Below are 15,073 nucleotides of genomic sequence, written 5' to 3'. Positions count from 1 at the left end.
ACCTCTGATAATATCTTCCTTTGTTTCCTGCTCTCATCTGTTGTGTATTTCATAGGTGCTTTTTCAGCCATCTGGCTTGTTACATGCTTATTCTACTCTTCTCTGGTATCTCAGTTTGCAGTAACACAAGTAAATACTGGTGTTCACCTGATGATGTGCTGTTACTGACACATTTTCATGATTATTTTTCCAGGCAAAAACAAGAGAGTGGGGAAACAACTAGCTTCTCAGAAAATCCTACAGCTACTGCATCCACATGTGAAGAATTGGGGCTCTCTCCTGCGTATGTATGGGAGAGAGAACAGCAAGATGGTTAAACAGGTGAACATGACTTTGGTTGTAACCTACCTTGAGTTTGTGGGTTTGCTTTTGGACTTTTCAGAGTCTTTAAATTTAGTTACCATAAAGCTTACATGGTACCTGTTCTGGCTTAATAGTGTTGCTCCCTATCAAGGTAAAGGCAGTGTATGCATCTGAGCAGGTGTCAGTTCTTCTGAAATGATTCTCGTGCCTTGCTGCTGCCAGAACATAAGTGCTTTCATCGACAATAGTAATTGTGTTAATCTTGCATCTTCCATGTCAGAATTATAGAACTTATTTAATATTTAACTAACTCATGGAAATACCTGTTATTACTTAAGGAAGTACAACTATCACAGATTAAACCTATGCTCCACATTATTTTTTTTGTCAGAAAAGCTCACCTGTTGTTGCTTTTGGTTCTGTTGAATAGGAAACCTCTGATAAAAGTGTGATAGAGCTTCAGCAGTATGCCAAAAAGAACAAGCCAAATCTGCACATCCTGAACAAGTTGCAGGAAGAAATGAAAAAACTGGCACAAGAAAGAGTGAGTATTTGCTCTTTCGTGTGTACTTGAGGAAATACTTACATTTAATTTTGTATTTATTGAAGAATGCCATGGGTCAGACTTGGCAATGACCAGAATTTCTGCTTGGTTTAGACAGTATGTCACATAGAGCTGTTCAGAACTTCAGGGGGGAGGGCAAGAGGGCTACTTTTAGAGGTATTTTCATCCTGTCTTTTAAACTGTCTTAAAAGTTCATTTTACCTACTTCAGTAAATTTATATTTAACATTATACACAACCATTGAGACAAGTTTGGCTAAAATTGTTCAAACTTTTATACCAGTTTTTCATGACTATATTCTCTTTATGACTGTGGTGGGGTTTGTTTCACATTCTTTTAGGAGGAAACCCGAAAGAAACCCAAGATGACAATAGTGGAGTCGGCTCAGCCTGCTAGTGAACCTCTCTGTACTGTTGATGTCTAATGAGAAAACTTACAAGTGGGGAGCAATAACAAATGGAGGAACTAGATTTTCAACAATTATTTAAAAATTGTTTGCTGCAGAATGCAAGATAACTTTTAAAATCCAAGCTGCTTCAGTTATGCATTGTTCTTTTTGCATCATCAGGGCAATATTACTTTTTCCTATTTTCTTTTCTCTTTTTTTTTTTTTCCTTGTTTTAATACCTCTTATACACGTACGTTTAAAGGATTGATCATAAAGATCTCTACTTGGGCAAATGCACAGAGGACAGGCATGTTCACACAGGATGAAATCAATCAAGCACTTTTTCCTGCAAAGCCATCCATGTTGTTTGAAGTGGATGTGTTTTTAAGGATGAAATTCAGAATATCTATGTACAGGTTGAAGCTGATATTATATATATACACACATTCATATATATGTATATATAAAAGAAATATATGTACACCTTCTTGTATGAACATGCCTAAAAGTATTTTTGTGAAAAGTTTTGTTGCATTTCAGCACATAATAATATGCACTGATAAGACACTTTGGTGACAAATACATGAAAGTGATGAGCAATGTTCCTAATGCCATAGGATTAGGCCAGTAACGCTGTTTCTTTCTGGTTTGTTTTTTGTCTCCTGCCAGGCTTAGTTATTTGAGATCACAGTATGCAGACTTTTGATTACTTGAACAGAACAAGTATACCTGGTAGTGTTAAAAGCAACAGGCTGGATATCCAAAATTACTGGGGTTTAGCTGTGTTAGTTTACAGATCAGTTGAAAGGGGGGAAAATATGGCCCTATTTATTTGATGAAAAGAACTGTAATTTGAAAGGCTGTTTTCAAAGCTTGGAGCCAAAACGCAGCTGATGGTGGTTGACAGTCTGAAATATTTTGCCAATGGTGTGTTTAAAGACCTTCCGCTTCCTTCTCCCAGCAATAAAATAACTTCTCATTTGTTTGGTGTCAGAATCCATCTGACTTGATCAACTAAGTCTTAATTTGCACCATAAAAGCAAAGCATTAAAAAACCACAACCCTAAGAAACCTGAAGTAACTGCAGCAATTTAGGGGGTTTTAAGAATGTTTGGTTTTACTTTTTTAATGACACTTTTAGTTTTTAAAGAAAAAGTGTAACTTCAGCAATGAAAATTAGAATGTAGATTTGGCATATGACATAGAATAATGAGTAGAATGAGACCATGACAAGTTATACTGATAAGTAAGAAAATCACAAATATGCAACTATTTTAAAACACAATCTTGGAAACCAGGCAGTACTCACGATGTCATCTGAGGCTTTAAGTGAAGCACAGAAACTGTTGAGGCTGTAGTGAAAGCACTGGGCTGTGGGTTTCGTTCTTCCTATGAGGATCTTTACTGGGTGGTTGCAGTAATCTTGTCTTGGAACCATTTCTGTGGGTTCTTTGCTTCGTTCCTAAAGAAGAGAGTGAAAACCAAGGTGGTGGTAGGGCTTCGGGGGTGGCCGAGGGTTGTACTGCTGCATTTCATCCTCTTCTTAGGAGAGGGAGAGCTCAGTTGGGTACAGTTGCTGTAGCTCCTGGTACGTACCTGGACAGTGATCTGGGGGCTGGAGGGGAGGGGGTTGTTTGGGGTTTTGGTTGTTTTTGTGTTTTTACCATGTTACATAGAGTGCTGCAGTATGAACTTAGTGCCTACTGGATTTTAACAATATTGGCATCAGTATTGTAAGAACTCCTTTTAATATCACCTGTTATTTTGGAAATACATAGATTTTAATTTATAGCTCTAATATTAGATAATATGTCGCATAGAATGTTTGAAGCTAAACAGGAGGAATCTTGGAGTCTTACCCATTTTTGTGTTTGAGTGATGTGCTTGGAGGTCTCTGCAAATAGCAATTCACCCATTTTATATTACTATATTTAGCTTTTCAGTTTCACAAGTTGTAATCCTGCTGTGACAGGATACGGGTAGTTGGAAGACTATACATAAACTATTATTTAAAGAAGTGGCCTATCTAAAAAGACAAAAGCAAAAAACCACTGCCTCTGCTTTTTTTTGTATAGCTTTAATAAATCTCCATCTTCTGAAGGGTATATAATATTGGTGCAGTAGTGACAAGCAGTGATTACTGTTTGTCTGGTTTTAGTTTGGTTTTTTGTTTTCTTTTCATAAAGACAGGGCTTCTATCTCCTATGCCTAACTGTAGTACTCTTTTAGGTAGGTTTTACTTCAGCTTATGTGTTTTCAGCAGAAAAATCTGTACTTGGATGGCACTGTAAAAGACAAATCACCCTTGTAGATCTCTTTATTTTTCTGGTACCAGAATGTCAATACATTTGCAGGTCACCTGCAGAATATCCACAGATGCCTCACAAATTTCTTTTCATTATTTTTAAGAGGATTGCTGTATTACCTCAGTCTGCCACTATCAGAATCACAAGGTGACCATTGCCCTTAACTAAAACATCCAGAGATTTCATTGTGAACCAAAGCCTAGAACGTATATTATGCATTCTAAACAAAAACAAACAAAAAAAGATGGTATTAGACCTTGCTGCAGCCTTTAACTGGAGAGATGTCCAGAAAATAGCGCAATAACTGCTGGAACAAACAACTTAACTGCTGTTTATGTCATTGTGAAGTATTCTTGTGTTTTAATGTTTACTATTGTTTGGAGTGTAACAGTCTTGCATTTGCACATAAGCACGAGCTGCTGTGATAGAGGATAGATCATTGCATTAACTTCAGCTTCTGCATGAACACTTACAGTGTGATTCAAGATGTATCCTGAACTTGTCGTGTAACTCTTGTGTGTTTTCTAGGTAATCGGCTGTAAAGGTTTAGATCTTGACTGTACGAATGCATAAAACAACTGCTGCTTTTGTCACTGATCTTTGTTATTTATCCCTTCTATAGCCAGAGGAGGATGGGTATTTTTATAGGGATGGAGTGTATTTTTAAGAACTGTTCCGTCCTTTGGGACTTGGACAGTTTGTGCTTTGCATATTATGTGCTTCTTGACAAAAGTGTGGTATGTTGACTTAAGGATTAGTGTGCATTCAAATCTTTATGGTACTGATGGAAAACTTACTGTGACTTCCAATTAATAGTCAGATGCTACCTATTTAAACACCAGGCATCCAGCTCTTTCTTCCATATTTATTAAACTAAACTGATGAAGTAGTTGGGTACTCAGAAGTTTGGAAAGACTATTATGCATAAACTTAACTGTTGTATGTAAACTTCCACTTTCCTGTGATGCTGTTAGGCTTTATACAAAACTTACATGTAACATCCAAGTATTTAAAAAGCATCATGAACATCTTACTAACTCTCTAGACTGTACTTTGGTTCGGGAGTAAAATTCAGGGAGCGACAGCCTCCTTGCTTTGCCTGGAACGAAACGTGAAGTGCAAGAAGCCATTCTGTTGTTAACCAAATAAAATCATCAGTTACAGTATTCTGATGCATATCGGAGAAAATGAAACCACCACCAACCTGGAATTCATTCCTATTGCCCAAGTAGGTGACGATGGTTGCGGTCTGAGTCGCGCTGCGTGCAGCTGCTTGATGCCCGTGCTGAATTGGTACAACTATAAAGCCTCACTGTCACTGAGCCTCTGCTTGCTTTTTTTTCTGCACAATCATATAATCCTCTGTGTTTGGTCTTTGAGTACTACATGTGTATTTTTCAGACAATTAGTTTTGAGCAATAAAGTTTGATATTATAAAATGCTCCAGTGTGATCAGTATTACGATAGCTTAAGCATATTTAGAAAAATGAACTTTTATTCCTTGATTCCTGTAGGTATTTTTAAATGGAAATTAGATCAGTTACAGGCTCATTGGTTCTGGAAGTACTGATATGCTCACTTTTTCAGTAAGGAATTTAATGTTTACATGGTCAGACATCACTTGAAATGAAATTAAAACTTAATTGGAATTTGTATTTTTACTTAAATGGTATCTGGCTGTAAGTTGTCACTGGTGAGGGCATACCCCTGGAGTGAGGCCATCTCAGCTTCACTTTTATGTCTTAGGAAATGATCTAGGGAAGCCTTTATTGTAGTGTCAGTGACATGACAGTCTTGGAATAAAACCGATTTCAACTGTGGAAATCGCAGCATTTTTACTAGAATATGAGTTTGTTGCTTCCTCATGATGATTCAGCAAATGCATCACTTATGGAAATCTCAGATTGCTCCATCTTTATTGGCTTGCTCAACAGGCCTGGTGCTGTTGGACAGACTGAGAGCTGAAAGGAGTTAGTACTGGCAGTTACACGTCCCTGTGACTAGATCACTTGCTGTGGGAATTCAGTACTGTGTTCCCTTGGTTGGCAGGTCCTCCTTGCTTCTTTAGTCCTTTAGTTGTTGATATACAGCTGCTATTCACTAACACACTGTGATGTATTATACTTGCACTGGAAGGGGTGGTGCATTAACAATCAGCCCAGGTTTCAAACAGTATCTGAATATAGTCATGGCATACTCAATTTGAAGCTGTTTCAAGTGGTTCAAGAGCAAGACCACCAGATGTTACTTCACTCACTTGGCTTTCTCCCTGAGGGCAGGAGGAGGAAAGCAGGATTTGGCCTAACAGTACATGATGAAATTTAATTGAGACTGGTATGATGAAATAACTCTGAAGCCTTGCAGTTACTCTGTTGTGCAGATTTATTACCTGGATGTTACAGAAACAACGGTACTGAAGCTGTTAACAAGCAAAAGTAGTTTCTGGCAAGTCTCTCTCAGGAGTTAAGCTGATTCCCTCTCCTCAAGTGCAGGATCGAAACATACAGAAGTTGCCTGGCTTGCATCAGTGTTCGATGGGTTGGTGCCATCCGAGCGCTCAGAGTTGTGTCCTGACAATGTGGCCTGAGCAGCAGCAGGTGCTGCTTCAGCAGAGCTCCCATTTGCATAGTCAGCCCTTTCGAAGAGTATCAGTAGCTCGCAGTGCTTGGTCTGAGGGAAGAGATCCACAGCCAGCGCTTTAATGGGGCGGAAGGAGGCTCCTCGCACCCTGTTGGAAGGGGCCCGGCAAAGGCTTGATGGGGGAACAAAGGGGAGGAAGAACTGTATTAACATTTCATATACTGTTTGTAACTGCTACTCCTCCAAGAAAAGTTTTTCTTCCCCAGGCTGCAATTCCATGATGGGGTTATTCACCACCCCTCATATCTCCATTATTACTTGCTGACTGGGCAGTGCCGGTCCCAGGTTGCTGTGTGGCAGCTGTAACTGTTTCTTGTTAAAGGTAGAAAGCTTCAGTGAATGTGGCTTCAAAATAAAAATCCAGCACTGTCCCCCTCCCCAGGAAGCATGTATTTTTCTTACCACATTTACTTGGTCAACTTAAGGCAAGAAATACTTACTCCACAAAGTTATTCATTGCGGCTCTGGGATTGCAGGATACGTAGATAAGCTTCTTCAGGTGTTCAGCTCTTCGAATGGCAAGAATTACTTTGGAATCTAGATGATCAAAACCAAGAGACCAGTTTACTTACAAACAGTACCGTGTGCACCAGCCGTACAAAAATTCCAGGTGAGACTCCAGCCTGAACAAAACTGCTGTAATACCCAGATCCTTCAAGCTACCCCTGAAGCCTCCTGCTTGCTTTATTCCTCTGGTGGTTTCTGAAGTTCACCACCGACCACCATTGAGAACACACTTAAAAACGTAAGAGAAAATAAACTTACGCAGCCCTGCTCGTGGCGGATCCACAATGGTAATGGGATTCTGAGGAGCTAATATGTTAACTAGGGAAGGAACAATATCTTCAGCCTTCCCACAATGAAATTCAATATTATTCAGTTCTATAAAAAATGAAAAGATGTTATCAGAGCACTTGTGAAAGCATCTTCAGTACCCTCAAACTGGATATGAAGTTGGGATGCTTTACAAGCTACAATGTGTTTAGTCAACCCTGTCATCAGTGTAATTTAAACAATCGCTGGTACTTCAGATCATTTAAACAACAGTAATTTGAGTATCCTCTATTATCTGGACTAAAGCAAAACCCCACAAAAAATAGCTACTGTTAATGTTTTATTTATGAAGGCAACTGTGGCTTCAGCTCACTTCTGCACCAAAAATCTTTGTTTTCTTTCTGGCAAAAAAGAAGAGCTAGCTGTTAGTCTAACAGGAAAATTGATCTCGCAGACTAACACAGTATTTGTTTTCAAGAGAGAGTAAATGTTTAAAATGGACAAGATCACTATCAACAACATGTAATTCCAAGCTGCTTAGATAAGGTGAAGAGAAGGTAGCAATACAACTACTATACTTCTTAACAAACAAAGATCTTAAGTGGTTTAGCTTAACTAACCATTGATCTGGGCGTTCACTTTGGCGTCCTGTACAGCTTCTTGGCAGAGTTCAATTCCAATCACTTTCTTTACTTGCTATAGAGTCAAGGGAAAAAGATCTGTCTGTGGTATGTAAATGTAAACTGAATCATTATTCAGAGCATCAGCAGTTAATTAACTACTGTACATAAACAGTGACTAGTACCTGGCCAGAGAATTACTGCCTTGCAGCCAGAAAAACAGCTGAGAAAGACCTGTGCAAATAAATGGGGACTTTTAAAACTGAAATTGTGTCATCCCAACCTGCAGCTAAGACTCCAGTTATGCTGGCTTTTTTGGGGCAGAGTCCATTATATGGTCTAGCAAGCTGCACTCTAAAAATGATGTAAGAAATATTGGTTATTCATATCCAAAGCTTCTGAGATAGTCCAAGCCAGTTAAGTAGATAGATTCTAGTAAACTTCTGCTATCCTACAGAATTATTCCCTCTTTTGACTCTACTGGTTTCAAAATCATTTAGGCTGCTCAACACAAGGGTGAGCTTTCATCATGATTTGGTAAAACAGCTGCAGGCAGTTGAACTAGAAACTAGTTGAAAAAGATAAAGATACAATGTGTTGCATTTCAAGTACGTCAAGTTAAGCATGACTGACAGATGTAGATCTTCAGAAGCAGCTTATAGCCAGGAAGAGAAATTACTCACTAACCTTTGCCAAAGAAATCCCAATGGTTCCTGTACCACAGCAAATGTCAAGCACGGTGCTCTCCTGGCTCAGTTGTGCCCACTCTCTGATGGCAGTGTACAACACTTCTGCAGCTTGTGTGTTTACCTGTGAAATTACGCTTCAAATAGATCTACTTCTTCATAAAGAGCAAATGCACACATATCTTTTTCTTGTTCCTAAGAAACAAGTCAACTTGACACGTAAATTGCAATCCCATGTAACTGATCTAGACTAGCATATGCTAAGACATCACCATTCCATTGTTATAGTCTCGCTCAATTCTCTCTGAGAAGTAATGTTTTGTTATTCCTGTTCTCGTAAAATCATGACTTGTCCTGTAGTACCTAAAAAGCAAGTTTGGAAACTAGAGGAGGCCACAAACAAAATAATAAAGCAAAATGCTAAGCAATAGCATGAAGTCTGGACTTCAAAAGTACTTCCTCTCCTTGAACAGGAACTAGGAAAGATTGAAACCCAGGAGAACATAATTATGACAATAAACTCAACAAGCTCAATTCTAACCTTGCTGTAATACTGCTCTGAAGTAAATTCTGTAGTTACACATCATGGTTAAGGAAGTAGTGTATAATAAGCTTTCTAAACCAGTGCCTCTAGAGCAAGTGTATTCTTTGTCTTGAAAAGCAAGCAAAGCACACTGTGTGTGTAATAATCTGTAATCTATGGCAGATAATAGAAAAGAGTTTAGCTTCAATGTATTTATATGCTTCCTTCCTATTTCAATACTTTCCATTTCAGTCACGCAGGCCAACTGCTGCAGCTTTGAAGTGTTGGAAGGGTAGAGATAAGTTTTGGAAAACCAAACAAAAATTAGTACTACAAAGACTCCTGAACTCCTATTGCATGTCCTGTGTGCATAGAGGCTGCCATTCAGCAGGAGGCGAATGGTACTGAACTAGTAAAAAGAAAACAAAAGTTGTATTCAACATGCCCCCATCCTGTTTACACTCATTCACTGTTTTCACAGCCAAACATAATACTCGGAGGTATTTAATCACACCAAGTATCTAAAAGATTAAATCTCTAGGTATGTAATACGTTAGCCAAGTTTAAAGGCATTAATGCAAATCCAGTTAAATTAGCAACTTATATCATCCTTACTTGAAAAAACGCATGAGGAGAAATTCTAAATTTTAGGCCAAGAAGTTCTTCATATATGTACTTGTCACCAGCCATGTGCTCCAAAGGCAAGTCTTCGAGATTGGGAGATTTCCTGGCAGGAGGAAGGCACAGTGAGACGAGAGAGAAAGAGAAGAAAAGAAAGGAAGACAAGACAAACATGTTTGTCAGAATTTTTACCAAAGCTCTAGTCATGTTAAAAACGGCAGTATTACATGCTAAGCATTAACTTATAGTGGGCCAACATTTATCATATCCTTTTAGAGATGATCTTCTTGGCCATTTTTTTCTGACAGTGTGCAGTTGTTCCACTGATGTCACAGTAGGACCTACCCTGTCTCTAGATGAAGTGTGAGCCTTGTGCTCTGTGGAAGAGGATGGTGAGATTAAAAAATCACATGAAATAGGGAAGAAAGGAGGTAGAAGTTATTTGTTGATAATAATAAATATCCATCGACCGCAGTAAACACTTCTAGAGCTTGGCAGCCAGCAAGTAGTGGATTTGTAACCTTAAATCTTAAACTAACAATAGTGTGTGTGCCTTCAACATAGCAGAATAGGCCAAACTGTTCTAACTTACTAACACATAGAGAGAAAGGAATGTTCAGCTGATGGGGGAAGGAACATCATGGGACTGATAACAACTAAGGAGACAATAAATAAGACCAAGGATGCCAGCCTTCAAGATAGCAGAGTGGCGCCCAACGTGGAGCGAGACTGGCACAGAACAGAAGCAAGGACATACCAGCTGCTAACTCAGCACTAGGACCTTGCAAGTGCGCGCAAGCACTGAGGTCATTCAGTAAACACAGTGAGGAAGACTATCAGCAACCACCAAAGACCCCCACTCAGCAAGAAAGCGCATGTGTAATTAGGATGCAAATATTATAATTAGTTCCTGGAAAAACTATAAATATGTATGAGTGTGCTAAATATACAGCTGCTGTCGGCAAGTGTCAGGTGTGCTCACCTTTGCGAAACAATTCGTGTGTGCGCCCAGCGCTGCAATAAAGAATGCTGCTTTCTAAAACTCCAAATTGAGTCTTAGAGAGTTTCTCCGACCAACTTTACAGTAACGGATTCACCCACTGAAACTGCCTGCCCTTATCCAGCGAGCACTACAGAAGAATGGGAAATTTCAGGAGTCTCTTGTGGAAAAGATAACTAACTGTTCAACAAATTAGTAACACTGCTGCTACTTTTATGAAATAGACAAAATAATGGTGTGGAAGTGCCACCTACTTTTCTGTTGCAAACACCAAAAAATCCCCCAAAGTCAACTCCCTTACCTTTGTCCTTCCTCCACAAAGTAGAGAGAAGTAACACCACTGCTCTTTCCCATCCCTTCTGTGAAGTATTTTGCCAGAGAGATTTTCAGGTCAGCCAGCTCTTCTTTACTTAATTTCTAAAGGTTTCATTTGAAAGAAGGAAGAATAATCATCTTAGTGACTTAAAGATCTGATTTAATGTATGCATTCTACATTAATTACTTGTTCATTTCCATGTATCAGATTCATCTAAACAGAAGAGTAGCAATAGAAGGTAAACTCACCAAGTAATACTTCTCTTTCACATGCACTATTCATAACATCAAATTTATGTCATTTTAAAGCTATGTATCTGGGCTGCACATTATACAGCAACTTAAATACCTGAGGATTAAAATAAACAATTGCCATGATGTGGCCATTCCTGCTGGTACGGACTGTGAGCTGTTTCCAGTGACCTTCATAGGTTTCCGGGCTGTAAACTGAGTAAGGAGTTGACCTGCAATTTTCAGAAGCTCAATTACTTAACAGAAAACTATTCTTTTGCTTAACATTCGACAGCTGATTGAAACAAAAGCAGCTCACCATGCACAGTGATGAAAAATGTTAAGTACAAACAGAGGCTACATTGATTGTCAAGAAAAGAATGACTTCCACATCTTAATGAAGAAGAGGTTGATAAATAGTATCTTCTAATGCAAAATAATCTGTCCCTGCTTCTCACTACTCTCTCACCCATTTTAATCCATCCAAATTATAGACAGGATTCAGGCAGCTTCTCACCGCACTCAGAGAATGACCCAGCTTTTTATAATGCCTTTATTGGCTTCTATGCTTCATACCAAGTTCAGACTTCCCATCTTTATGATTCTTGCCATTTTTGAGGATTTAGTTGCTTTTTAAAGAAACCACTCCTTTTTCCAAAAAGTACTGTTGCTTAAATTTGCAACTTCTGTTTTATTCCTTGTTGTAGGATGATTCTTCTCTTCATCCAAGGAAGCAACTGACCTTTGTAATTCAAATTCCTCTTTTAAAAAGCCTTTTTCTACGTATTTCTTTACAGTTAGTGGAAGAAGCTCTCAAATAACAGACACATTTTATTGTAGACGTATACATCTCATTACTTGAGATAAAGCTGTGTTCGGCTGGTACCTGTCCCTCCATCTCTGAAAAGCTGAGCAAGAGCAATGGAAAACCACCCAGTGATGTAGGCACAAGATGTAAACATCAAAGAACTGATGAACATGGAGACTGGTACATCTTAGGTCATAAAGCTCAGAGCAAACACTAAGCTTGTCATAATACTTAGTTTTATAAATATTTTGGAGTAAGATATCAAAACCTTTACAGACAACTCACTGTACTTGTGCTCACCTTATGTAGTCTTGGAAAACTTTTACTACTTTTTTGGCAATAGCAGGAATGTGAATAGTATCAAATGGCTCCACTACAGCACATGTACCACCCTTATATTTGCCAAGACGACAACCCACAGTTTTGTCTTCTTGATTTACACCAATCCCAATCAAGAACTCACATTTGTTGCGATATTCAGTCTAGATTTAAAATAAAGTTATGTAAGATATTTACATAGCACTTAACTGTACATGCCAAGTTTCTCCTGAAGCAACCCTCAAATGGTTAAATGTATTTCCAAGTGGACAGAGGACATTCAGTTCATATGGAAGATATGAATGGATTTTGATATGAGAACAGCAATAATGAAAAACTAAAGGGCAAAATATTGCCTCTGTTGAAGAATGTATGAGCCTAGAATGCAAGCTTCTAGGGACAGCATATTCATTTTAAAGTTAGAATATCCACTTAATTTTAACTATTTTTCTGCTTCCTCTAAATATTTCCATAATATTTATATGAAAGGCAACAATGTCTGAAATTCATCATTCATTACAAGATAAAGTCAAATACTCAGTTTGTCCACTCTCTCTTAAGACCAAATAAACTTTAAATTTTAATTTAACCCTAAACTCATTAATCCCATTCCATACTATACCCAGGATTACCTTACCTGTAACGGTGATGCTTTCACTCCCTCTACTGGGCAACACAATTTATTATACTTCTGCTTCTGCAGGAACAACCAAGGTAACAAAGCTCTGTTGTTATTTCCTATTTCCCTGCCCAAATCAGAAACAAAAAATGTAAAGTAGACATTTAGAAAAACTGAGGTTAAAAATTGCACAAGAGTTGGTTGGGGTTTTTTTTTTAATTCTTCCTCTTTTGTACAGGACATAAAAAGTATCAGATAAAGAGTATTTTCACAGGCAAACCCCTCCAACTTTACAAGAGCTGTAACCTGAAAAAAAGACAGTTAAATGTAGTTGTAAAGGTATGTAGTAGAATTACCGCTGTACCCATGCATGAAAAAGTGCCAGCTTTATCTATATGAGGCAGAGGCTAGAAGGTATATTTTGATCTACAAAGACCAGGCATAAATATTTGATGGAATTTTTAAAGAGAAAATCCTAATAGTAATTCACCATCTCTACAGATTGATTACCTCTCACACCACTTGACAGTACCAAATATTTTTAAGGGCACAAACACCCATCCCTCTGCTTAGGCCTATGGAACAACAGATCTTAAAACAATGCCCTTTCATTTAGCAAGGTTTTGAGGCTGACCAAGAACGACCAGCTTTGTCAGCTGGAACAGTTTTTAGGTCTGAGCATTGGAGATTATCTTTAATTTACTTTGTATGGGGATTTGGTTTTTGACCTACCTCTAACTTTAGAGATAGAAATGTCTGCAAATTTAGCTATATCCGTATCATAATGTCACGTCTTGTAAACATTACAGTAGCTTTACAAAGAGGAATTACTTTGTCAGCTTCTGCAGCACTTGTTCGCATTCCTGCTTCTTTCTGGCCAGCTGCTCTTCGTAGGGCACGTTCCACAGCGGGGTCACGACATCTGCTATTTGCTTGCTCAGGGGCTCCTCTCCGCTGGCTTTGAAGGGAGCCGGACGCTTCACCTCTCCCTGCTCCATCTCCTCTTCCTTCTTCCTTTTCTTGGCGATCGGGTCAGCTTTGGGCTTGGCAAGCCTGACACTGAGGTGCCGGCTCTTCCACAACACCCCGTGCAGGACTTTCATGGCCTGGTCCCTCTCCTCCTCACTCTTGAACGTTACAAACGCAAACGTCTGCTTCCCGAAAAGTTTTATCTTGTGAGGACTGAGTCCGTATTTGGCAAGGAACTTTTTCACATCGTTAAACCCGATGTACTTGGGAAGGTTTTGTATTTCTAATTTATAGATCTCGGACGTGAACAAGTCTCCCTTAATATATCTGTACACGTCGGGGCAGCCCGCGGGACTCTCCGCGGGGTCACCCCCGCCTCCATCTTCCTTGCCCTCCACTTCAGCTCCATCTGTAGCAGCCAGCAGAGGAGCCGCGACGCGGCCGGGGTCGCACCGGTCGATGTCCTCCGCCATGCTCCCGCCAGCCCCACAGTAAGGCCACACGCACCCACGTCGGCCTCGCCTCAGCGCGGACACCAGGTCAACCCGGCCCTGCAGCGCGGCCGCACACCCCGCGCCGCCTCCCCTCAGCGCGGACCTCACGCTTCCTCGTGCCGGGCTCCTGGGGGCGGAGCTGTGGCGTCACCCACTGACCGTTGCAAACGGAACGGGAGAGAAACGGTTTTATTTCCGTTTCTAACGCCTGCTCCTCACCTCTGCCGCTGCCCGCCTGCGGGTCGGACGCGTTGCTTGAAAAAAAATAGGTATATACTTAAAAAGGGACTAAAGCACTGCCCCGTCCGTCACGCACACGGGCGCCATCTTGGGTCGGGACGCCGGGCGGCCGCCGCCATGCCGCGAGGGATGATGGGAAGCGCCTCGGGAGCGGGACAACAAAAAAAAACCCCTTTGCCGCGGGCAGGAGGGGCCCGGGCCAGGGATCGGCGCCGCCGGACGGGACTAAGGGCAACGCCGGGGCCGGCGCCACCGGTGCTTCCTCCGCTCCCCGGCCCCCACCAGGCGCGGCGCGCCAGGGGCGGAGCGGGAGCGCGGCGCTGAGGGAAAGTGGGTGTTTCCCATCGGGCCTTGCGGCAGCGGCGGCGCGGGCTGCGGGAATGAGGTAAAGGCGGGAGGGGCGGGGGCGCGCGGCAGGAAGCTCGGCGGCCAGGCGGCAACGGCGAGCGGAGCGCAGCGAGCCCGGCCCCATGGCGGACACCAAGGTGAGGGCGGCGGCGGGGGAGCCAGGTGCCTTGGTGGGAAGCCTGACGCTGAGGGGGATGCAGGCGGGGGGTAAAAGGGGAGGCAGCGCGGGCCAGGGTGGCGGGTGGTGAGGGAGAGTAACGGAAACAGGTGGGGCCCGGCTGGAGGCAGAGGGCCGGGAAGAGGGC

General features: G+C 41.0%; 3 protein-coding genes across 6 annotated transcripts in view; 2 read left to right on the top strand and 1 right to left on the bottom strand.

Annotated features, from left to right (window-relative positions):
- Positions 1 to 5,003, top strand: part of DGCR8 (DGCR8 microprocessor complex subunit) — a 21,254-nt gene extending 16,251 nt beyond the window's left edge. Inside the window, exons 12-14 of one of the 2 annotated variants that reach the window (XM_030500600.2) lie at positions 194 to 321; positions 734 to 847; positions 1,209 to 5,003. In XM_030500600.2, coding sequence (XP_030356460.1) covers positions 194 to 321; positions 734 to 847; positions 1,209 to 1,292 — 326 coding nt within the window. In that variant the 3' untranslated portion in view covers positions 1,293 to 5,003. The remainder of the gene's footprint in view (positions 1 to 193; positions 322 to 733; positions 848 to 1,208) is intronic. The other variant, XM_030500601.1, reaches the window with a different exon arrangement.
- Positions 2,187 to 14,729, bottom strand: TRMT2A (tRNA methyltransferase 2 homolog A). 2 transcript variants are annotated; one of them, XM_030500603.1, is made up of 11 exons: positions 13,549 to 14,393; positions 12,736 to 12,844; positions 12,081 to 12,262; positions 11,091 to 11,205; positions 10,728 to 10,843; positions 9,421 to 9,532; positions 8,284 to 8,406; positions 7,597 to 7,672; positions 6,968 to 7,084; positions 6,643 to 6,739; positions 2,187 to 2,718 (listed from the first exon to the last, which is right to left on the bottom strand). In XM_030500603.1, the coding sequence occupies exons 1-11, from the start codon at positions 14,157 to 14,159 to the stop codon at positions 2,658 to 2,660; spliced, it is 1,719 nt and encodes a 572-aa protein (XP_030356463.1). In that variant the 5' UTR covers positions 14,160 to 14,393; the 3' UTR covers positions 2,187 to 2,657. The 2 variants fall into 2 exon arrangements, with proteins under 2 accessions (XP_030356463.1, XP_030356462.1); XM_030500602.1 differs by lacking the exon at positions 2,187 to 2,718 and adding an exon at positions 5,493 to 6,314 and having other exon boundaries at positions 13,549 to 14,729.
- Positions 14,622 to 15,073, top strand: part of RANBP1 (RAN binding protein 1) — a 12,917-nt gene continuing 12,465 nt past the window's right edge. The window contains exon 1 of one of the 2 annotated variants that reach the window (XM_030500604.1): positions 14,622 to 14,905. In XM_030500604.1, the coding sequence (XP_030356464.1) occupies positions 14,891 to 14,905 (15 nt within the window). In that variant the 5' untranslated portion in view covers positions 14,622 to 14,890. The remainder of the gene's footprint in view (positions 14,906 to 15,073) is intronic. The other variant, XM_030500605.1, reaches the window with a different exon arrangement.

This window comes from Strigops habroptila, chromosome 11, assembly GCF_004027225.2.
Source record: "Strigops habroptila isolate Jane chromosome 11, bStrHab1.2.pri, whole genome shotgun sequence".
Taxonomy (NCBI): domain Eukaryota; kingdom Metazoa; phylum Chordata; class Aves; order Psittaciformes; family Psittacidae; genus Strigops; species Strigops habroptila.
Note: the sequence above shows the minus strand (reverse complement) of the source record. Positions and strands in the feature narration are given on the sequence as shown.